The sequence below is a fragment of the Morone saxatilis genome, unplaced genomic scaffold (genome assembly GCF_004916995.1).
Source record: "Morone saxatilis isolate NCDOM2014 unplaced genomic scaffold, NCSU_SB_2.0 Contig12, whole genome shotgun sequence".
Taxonomy (NCBI): domain Eukaryota; kingdom Metazoa; phylum Chordata; class Actinopteri; family Moronidae; genus Morone; species Morone saxatilis.
The window spans coordinates 27,927,481-27,936,502 of NW_023339674.1; the positions used below are offsets into that span (position 1 = coordinate 27,927,481).

Below are 9,022 nucleotides of genomic sequence, written 5' to 3' on the forward strand. Positions count from 1 at the left end.
GGCGTGTCCGTGGCGTGCCGTCAAAGTCGGCCATTTTGACTTCCGTGGTCTTTTTTTCCGTTGTTTGTGAACAATTTACTCCAAGGGAATTTGTCGGTTCTGCTTCAAAATTGGTCAGCACAGTCAGAAAATGGTGCTGAAGAAACGCTGCTCAATTTGTAACTGCACGTCAAAGGGCGTGTCGAATGTCAAACTGATGCCATTTGAGACATTTCAGGGCTTCTATTTTAAATAACTCCTCCTACAGATTTTATCACACTGACTTCAAATTTGGTCAGTACAGTCAAAAAATGGTGCTGAATGAACGCCGTGATATTTGCGACTGTACGTTGAAGGGCGTGTCCGTGGCTTGCCGTCAAAGTTGGCCATTTTGAATTCTGTAGTCTTGTATTTGAAAGAACTCCTCCCAGGGAATTTGTCGGTTCTGCTTCAAAATTGGTCAGTACAGTCAAACAATGTTGCTAATTAACATTTCTGCTATTTGTGACTGTACGTCAAAGGGCGTGTCCGTGGCGTGTCGTCAAAGTTGGCCATTTTGAATCGAATGTCAAACTGTGATGCCATTTCAGGCATTTCAGGGCTTCTATTTTAAATAACTCCTCCTACAGATTTTATCACACTGACTGCAACGTAGACACGATGTTGATCAAATCAAATATTGACTGATCATCGAACAACGTGTCCGTGGCGTGGCGCTGAATTTCCACGGTTCGCAGTGAAGAGTCTCGCTATGAACGCCCGAATCGGTGTCTAAAACGCGTGATGACATGAAGCGGTCGTGATGCGGCCACAACACACCCCGAGTCAAGTGGAGTGCGAGGTCCCGCCCAACGCTGCTTGCAGCTTTAATTGTTATTGAGTTGTTTTGTATGTTGGTGACAACAAAAATCTTACCATTCTAGGATCTTAATGTTATATAGAAAAGTAGTAATGATAAAATGTAGGAGTGTAAACTGGTTGTGCAATAATAGTGACGACGCTGAAGTTGGCTTCCGATTTGCAGCTTCCGAGTCGACAGTTAATTAATTGTTAATTATATTTCTCTTTTACCTTTTTGTTCCTTAAAAATATTCCTGAAGGTCTAAATAAAAGTGACTTTTGATTTTCATGGCTGTAATGGAAAAAATAACTTTCATTCTTTGACTGCAAAAGAAGGGGGATTCATATTGGGGCAAAAAATAATTCTTATAATCATCTAGATTTATATTTTTTCTTTACTGTTTCTTCTGAATCTTCTATATGTATTATGAACTGTACCTGTTCCTTTTTGTTTTTCTCTCTTCATTTAACTGATTTGGCAGTGCTAATGTCCCAAACGTCATCTGTTAAAATGCCAAAATGAAAGGCATCTAAAAGAGAAGGGTTTTGAGGAGTCATACATGATCCAGCCACACAGGTGCATGTAACTTTTGAAAGCAACCCAATAAAGACCACACAGACACACATCTTGTTATTACAACATTGGATGACTTTAATCCATAACTCCTGTCATATTAAAACACAAGTCTATTTTACACAGCTCAGTTAACAGCTAAGAAAAAACAACCAATGACATGAACACAGTGAATTAGATGGAAAGTCAAAGTTCAAAATATAGCCAGGATGTACAGAGCAGAGCCGCGTTAAAGACCTTAAGCAGCTGTTAACATTTGGGTATAGTTGGGATAAAACTGTAAGCTGTTAACTATTAAGAATAAATAAATGAAAAAGATAAAGAAATTATCTTAGTCTACACTGACTGAAAGTTGTATATTTCACCTCTGAAAGTAAATACAAGCAAAATAAAGAATGTAACAAAACCCCCTCCTGATTGCTGATGGATGTCCCTCAAACACAGTGCTTTTCAAACATTTTGACAACATTGTGCAGATTTTTCTTCCAAACAGCAAACAAACAAGAGGCGACCCAGTGACTCTTGTGGTGGACTGGAATAAAAAAAAGGTGCTTGGTCCTCCATTACACCTCACTGTTCTACACTAGTTAACACAGTCAGAAACCAGGAAAGGTTTAGTTGGCAGAAGCTGTGTCCCACTTCAGAGGCTGCCTGCAAAGGTGTGTCCTTCAGAGGACTAAAGCTACATCAACAGTTTCAATACTTGGCCTCACAGAGACCACCATTAATAGTGCCTGCATCTAGGCAGTCCTTGTCAACTCATAAAACTGGAAATTTCAGAGTTGAATTGTTGGCCAACCAAGTAAATATGTCAAAATATATCCATTAACTGCCATTTTTCTGATAACATTTTCTGACTTTACAAGTAGACAAAAACTGACCAGTGCAAAGGATTCTGGGATACTGAGGACTACAAACAGTTCACCTGTTGTGTAGGGCTGCACAATATAGTAAAACAAATCATACTGTGATGAATCTCAATTAGCAGGAATGATAATTTTTGTATCACAATTTTCCTTTTTTAGTGAAAAAAACTATTAAAAACATGATGTTGTTACATTTCTTGGGGTCTGTACCAAACAAACATGCTTACAATTGGATATATAGGCCAGAGCATCTCTGCAGCACTATAAAACTTAATTATAATGCTGTTTGTAACACATTTGACCTTTTTTTTTTTTTATTGTAGCTTCTGCGATTTGGATATTGCACTTGACCATATTGGAATTTCGATAATATTTTGATAAATTGGGCAGCCTTACTTACCCATGATGATAAACTCTGTCAGGAAATGTGGACTTCACAGGAGGAAGACTCTGGGATGGGACACAGCTAGAGGAAATGTTACCTAGTGTTTTATGATAAAGACCCTTTGAACAAAACTCAGGACAGACACTGAGCTGCATCCTTCCTTGACACACAGCTTGTGTTTAAAACAGACAACACATGGAGAGCAGTGTTTCCAAGTTGAGACAGAAAGGAGAAGATCAGATCAGACAAGTTATAAGTCTGGTATTCTGTTCCTGAGTAAATGCAACCTTGGAGTGAGAGAGGGCAGAATAATAAAAAAATAAAACATGAATTGTGTAACTTCAGAGTGGCTCCCTGGATGACTTGAGATCAATGGTAATGTATTTACAGTGGAACAGTCTGGGGGGTAAAATCAGAGAGAGATGATTTTGGAAAAGAGGAAACAACAGAGTGCTCGATCCCCTTCTTCCTCTCCCAAGGTCTAGAAGAAGTTTCCCGGTCAACACAAAACAAGAGAACAACCAAACACAAAGCTCACGTCACTGAGTGTGGGACCACAGTTGGGTTTCACCCAAATGTACTGATCCCAAGTCAGCAATGAGCGGTTTACTGCTGCAAATTGTAGCTAACCTTGGTAATTTATAGACCTTGGCAGGACATCAGCATCTTGGAAGGTAGAGTCAGAGGTCAGAGGTCAGACGTAGAAAAGTCGTACCCTGGAGGTACTGACATGGAGGTCATCATCGAAGAACTTGGTCTCTATGATCACATTACCACTGGAATACAAAGACACATGTAAACTATAACTGAGGTATCAAATCTCTGTCCATTCCACTACTATAACTGCCACAAAAAGCACACATTATGTACACTATACAACATTACCATGAATCACCGAATTCCTACTGTTGTGATTGCAAGAATCAACTTTCATCAGAAAATTTCAATTTGTCTCTTAATCCTGTAGTTCATTCTTGACAGTTATGATAACACCATAAACACAGAGTAGATTAAGAAAATTGCTGCTTTAAAACTGTGGGATGTAACTTCTAACAATAACCTTTCATAATATTTTCTGCAACTTTCACTATATCTTGACAGTAGTACACAAGACAAACAATGTATCTTGCTTAGATTTAGTTCAAGGTTTTTTTTATAAAACTAAATCACAGCTGTATAGGATTAAATAGCACAGATGATAAAGACGATGTACTGCATGTGTCAGCAACACGGAAACATAAAACAGCTAAATTAAAAAGAAAATCTGAGAGGAGACTCACGTTAAAACATTGGCTGGCATCATCTGGGACTCTGGAGCTGCTTCTATCAGAGACTGCCATGTATTGGTGGAGTTTGGGATAACAAAGCCAAACTCAAAGAACCATTCTGGATGGAGAAACACAGACAAAGAGCTCAGTGCTGCTTTAACAACATACAATATCACTATTTGGATTCCTGGGTTTATACAGTGTGTTAGTGTACCATAATGGTGCAAGTACTGTTTCTGAGACGTTTCCCTCTCTGGTGGAAACCAGCAACATAAACATGTGTTGTCCTCTGGGCTCTCTGTAACCTCACCCCTGTACAGCAGGGCCCCAGGGACAACACTCCAAACACACAGACAACAAGGAAGTGACAACACTTAACAGATGTACAACTTAGGAAAGATCACATCTAAGTGAATTGTCTGTTGGTAATTGGATATGATGCTTCTGTTCTTCTCTAGCCTTTCCATAATAACTTATAATGCAGGTTTGCTTTAACAGTAAGGTGGGGCAGAATGTTGAAGATCTGAAAGCATTATACTGCTGTAAGCACAAAGGCCCACTGCCACTGTATAACAACTCCAATTAGGCCAGTGCCTTGATCAGCCAAAGACACTTATGGACAGGTAAGGTTGCCATAAATAAAACTGCAACACAAACAGCTGATTCTAGTTTCCAAAGACCCAAATGGTTTTGTCAGAGATTGGCAAACACTTTCAGACGGTGTGATAGTTTAGTGTGATAACATATACCTTACTAATCCTTTGGATTGTTCAGATTCCATTTCTGACACTGAGTGATTATTAGTAGTGCATGCATAAGAGCAAATTCACACTCAATTAATAGAATTGCTTCTAAATTGAATTCCATCTCTTTTTAGTGAGTCAGATCAGTTAGCTCAGCTCAGCAATCTTTTGACTCCCAAACTTGCTTTTCATTTACAACTTATGTTTTTTTTTTAATTTAGACAAATTTAGCAATATTTTGACCAATGATTGGTATGTATGTGTATAATAAGAAATATATCACATAACTTATTCAGTTTAATTACTAAACCTTATAATTTCCAGAATGCCATCATTTTAAATTGTGCTTGGTATAAAAACCTTAAATAATGTCAAAACATCAAACACACAGACATTAGTCAGTATTAGTCTTTCCTCGTGACCTCTCAGATTTGTTTAACTAAAATTAACACTTTGACTACATAGAAACAGCTTTTCGTTTAGCTTGTTCCTAAATAATTATTAGCTTAACATGTGTTGTAACAACTGTGGACAAAAGTGGAAATATCACTTTTCTAAATTGTACTTAAGTCGTCAACTTGAGTAGACTGCACCGCAGCTGGGATCAGAGGGAAGAAAGATGGTTGATTGCTTAGTGTCACAGGTCATCAAATACAGACACTGGGAATAAAGACTCAACAATCAACTATCCTTCTTTTCTCTGATTGGTTGTTTTCAACCCAAAGCGTCTTTCTCGGCTCGGATTTTTAATTTTTTTTTTCAGGCCCGGTAGATTCTTACAAATACAATTAAGAGCACTAGAAGGAGACAGAGGAACTTAATTTTTTCACAGATTAACCGTCTCATGTACTGCTGTCAAGAAATAACAAAAATTTCAGCAAATATGACAAAATCTATTTTTATAAAAGTTACCTACTGCACATTTAAGTTACTGCTAATGCAAACCACACATTTCCTACTGCTGAAGCTTTACATTAAAAGCATTTAACTGGTGAAACGTAAATGCAATGTGTTTGTCAGTGAGCTTGACTTAGCTGCCTGCTATCGTTCATCTAAAATCAAAAAAAAGAAAGAAAAGAAAAATAGCATTTGTCGGAAGGAAGGAGCAGCCACACTGAGCTGTTAGATGAAGAACTCTAGGTGACACACCGTCAACTTCTCAGCCAGGTAACCAATATTCACTGTCACTGTTTATAGACCCATGCCGTGTATAGCATAAAATCTGATCATGGTTGCTCACAGAATGGTGGAAAACGGCAAATTATTGCCTAACTTCTTTATTAAAACTACTGTAGTTTGTTTAGCTGCCCCAAAATTTCTGTGACCTGTAGTATTAAACCATATTAGGTCCCACAGAGTACCTTTAACTGAGTAGTTTAGCTGAGTGGAGGATTACCTTCTAGACATTGTCCTTTGAAGAAAACTTTCTGCTCCAGTCTGAACTTCTCCAGCTTTTCTGAGGAGGAGAAGTTCAGTTCTCTTGATACTGCTTTACACTTCAGGATCTTCTTCGGGACGCGAGCTTGAGAGACAAAGAGAAAGTGGAATAAATTGTGCTGACGATGACGCCAAGTTAGTTTTGAAAGCATGCAATAGCGGTTTACTGGCAGAGCCATAGACTTAAGACTCTTCTTCAGTTTCAAAATGGGACTTATAATATGAGTTTTCAAAAGCAAACCACTCTGTTTTTAGGTGACCTTTTCCCCTTTAAGCTTTGTGGGCTTCCATTAAACTAAGAAAGTGCACAGTATCCGCGCTAGCCCTACTTAAACCCTGACACTTTTGAGACATGGCAACGGTTTCACATGTAGATGCAGCGGCTTGAAATACTTCAGCTTTATTGCTGAAACATCAATGAATGATGTCTGATTGGGTTTGAAATTAAGGACCAAGTCAAAATTGTTCAAATCGACTGGATCACAAGATTTTGATCAGGGAACAGCTGCACACTCAGATGCTGCAGCCAGTAAGCTAGGTCCATCAAACTCTGCTGAAACACTATTACCTATGACAGAAATAGCCTACAGCCATCGGAAAAGGAAGAATGGAGTTTGGATTAAAGATCGGCATACTTGAGAAGATCCCCCAGCCAGACCAGACAGACAAGTGCTGCTGCTGCAGAAGGAGAGGTAGAGAGCCAGATAGGAGCCAAGAACCAATGCATGCACATATGTTGATAAAAGTGGGTCGACTAAGACTTTTCTAATTGACTAACAATTACATTTGATTCAATATTTTATATTTAAGATTTGATCATCTTTATCAAATAACTATAAAGTAGCATTATAGATTACACCACCAAAAAGTATAGCCAAATTGTAAGCAGTAAGCATGGTGGATCTTTCATCCACAACCATATCCAACCAGACAGTAGAGCCTACAAATGCAGTTTAAGTACAAACAAAAATGTTTGGGTAATAACATCTTTATAAGATTGGGTAATAACGTCCCTTTTCACTTCTAAATATAATATAATATAATATAATATAATATATTTCACTTCTCATATAAAACCTGTCTGGTGGCTTGTATGGTTGCTTCATGTATTTGATTGCAAAGTTGTGTCTGTGTCCCTACATCAACAGATGTCAGCAATGTAGCTGATGAACAAATATTATTAACTGTTGGAAATAATAGCCAAAGATTTTGAAAACCCTTGTTCTGCTGCAATACATTTGATGTAAATGTCAAATTTCTAGTTTGATGTGTGAATGTACCTTCATGCTCTACTCCTGGTACAGAGAGGTCCTCAGTTCCCTGCCAAAGCACTTTGCCTGTCTCTGCATCTCGAAGATTCATCCAGTTTCTGGCAGGAAAAAGTCAAGTGACAACAACCACACTAAAGAATATACACAATGAACTGAACTAAGATATAAATGGAATAATAACAGACTGATTTGCCTTCAACACACAAACAATCTACTACCACTCATGGCTTATCAGCCTGTGTTATCCATCACTTACCAAATCACTATTTTGTGGAGCAAAATATGAAAACCTGTTGCATCATGATGAGCTTTCAATGTAACACATTTTAAAATCAATTAAGATAGAACAGTAACAAACTTCCAAAATGACTTATCATTATTTAAAGGTATATGTTGGCTTATGTTTGTGTTGGCACAACAAATCAGTTCAGTGAGCTCACAAGTTAATGAGAAAAACAAGTGCAACCTTTCCCTTCACTTCTACCGATACCGATTAAAATAACAATAACAATAGCCAAATAGCCAGTGTTGCTAACAATGTACAAAGAAATCTATATAGATAAACATATCTGCCTTGTTGCAGCTGAGTCTATTTCTTTTCTCCTCTTTCTTTTCAGAGCACATCGGTGTTTGCATGCAATTTGTGCTACTGCTGGAAAACGGAGCTGAGACAGATCAGACATAACCAACACAACATTTAGCCACCGCAAAATTAAGGCTGATAAATATGAGCATCCCTACTAACCCCAGGTTCTTTAAACAAAATACTACTGTAGTTTGCTGCACAAACAACACACACAAATAAGACTGGAGACTCTACAATGATTGTGTTTTTTAAAAGTTTTTCCTTGCCACTGTCACCACAGTGGGCTCATTGTGGGTATTGTTGGGTCTCTCTAATTATTATTATAAGGAGTAGGACCTACTTTATTTAAAAACTGTCCTGAAATAACTTCTGTTATGATTTGGCAAACTACAAATAAACAGTGTTGGGCTAGTTTTACTCAAAAAATGTATTATTATTATTACTTATTGCTCCCTGCCAAAGGAAATTAGTTACACTACTATTTATATTACTTTTCTGCTGCTCCCCTGCCTACCTTCTTATTAAAAATTCAGACCCAAAATCCAGTTTTGTTTGTTAAAATTAAAGAATATTTCAAGCTGCCAATTGTGTTTTCATCCTTGAAACTAGTTTTACTAGGATGTAATTGTCAGTAGGGGGGGCTGAAAACAAAAGTAAGGCTGTAACTAATTACTTTTGGGGGAATAAACTACTGTGTAATATCATTACTGAACTGTATTAATAATTAGTTACACTACTAGTTACTGGGGAAAGTAATATTGCTGTAATATTATTAGTAGCAATGCCTTACTTCCTAACACTGCAAATACAATATACACCCCCTTCCAAAAGTATTGGAACAGTGAGGCCAATTCCACTGAATATGAGACAATTTCAGCTTTTATTTTCAGGTATTTACATCTGGATATGACACACAACATAGAGGAAAGCATCAAGGCACCGTCGAGAGCATGTCCTGCCGCAAGACTCTGCAGCGCATAGTGAGAGCAGCTGAGAGGATCATTGGTGTCTCTCTCCCCCCCCTTCTGGACATTTATAACACCCGCCTCACCAGCAAAGCCATCAGGATTGCA

At 37.9% G+C, this 9,022-nt stretch overlaps 1 protein-coding gene across 1 annotated transcript in view; it reads right to left on the reverse strand.

The window, feature by feature from the left end:
• Positions 1-1,447: 1,447 nt before the first annotated feature.
• Positions 1,448-9,022, reverse strand: part of pde6d (phosphodiesterase 6D, cGMP-specific, rod, delta) — a 14,885-nt gene continuing 7,310 nt past the window's right edge. Inside the window, exons 2-5 of the mRNA XM_035652941.1 lie at positions 7,373-7,461; positions 6,052-6,177; positions 3,925-4,030; positions 1,448-3,420 (exon numbers count right to left, since the gene is read on the reverse strand). Of these exons, the coding sequence (XP_035508834.1) occupies positions 3,339-3,420; positions 3,925-4,030; positions 6,052-6,177; positions 7,373-7,461 (403 nt within the window). The 3' untranslated portion in view covers positions 1,448-3,338. The remainder of the gene's footprint in view (positions 3,421-3,924; positions 4,031-6,051; positions 6,178-7,372; positions 7,462-9,022) is intronic.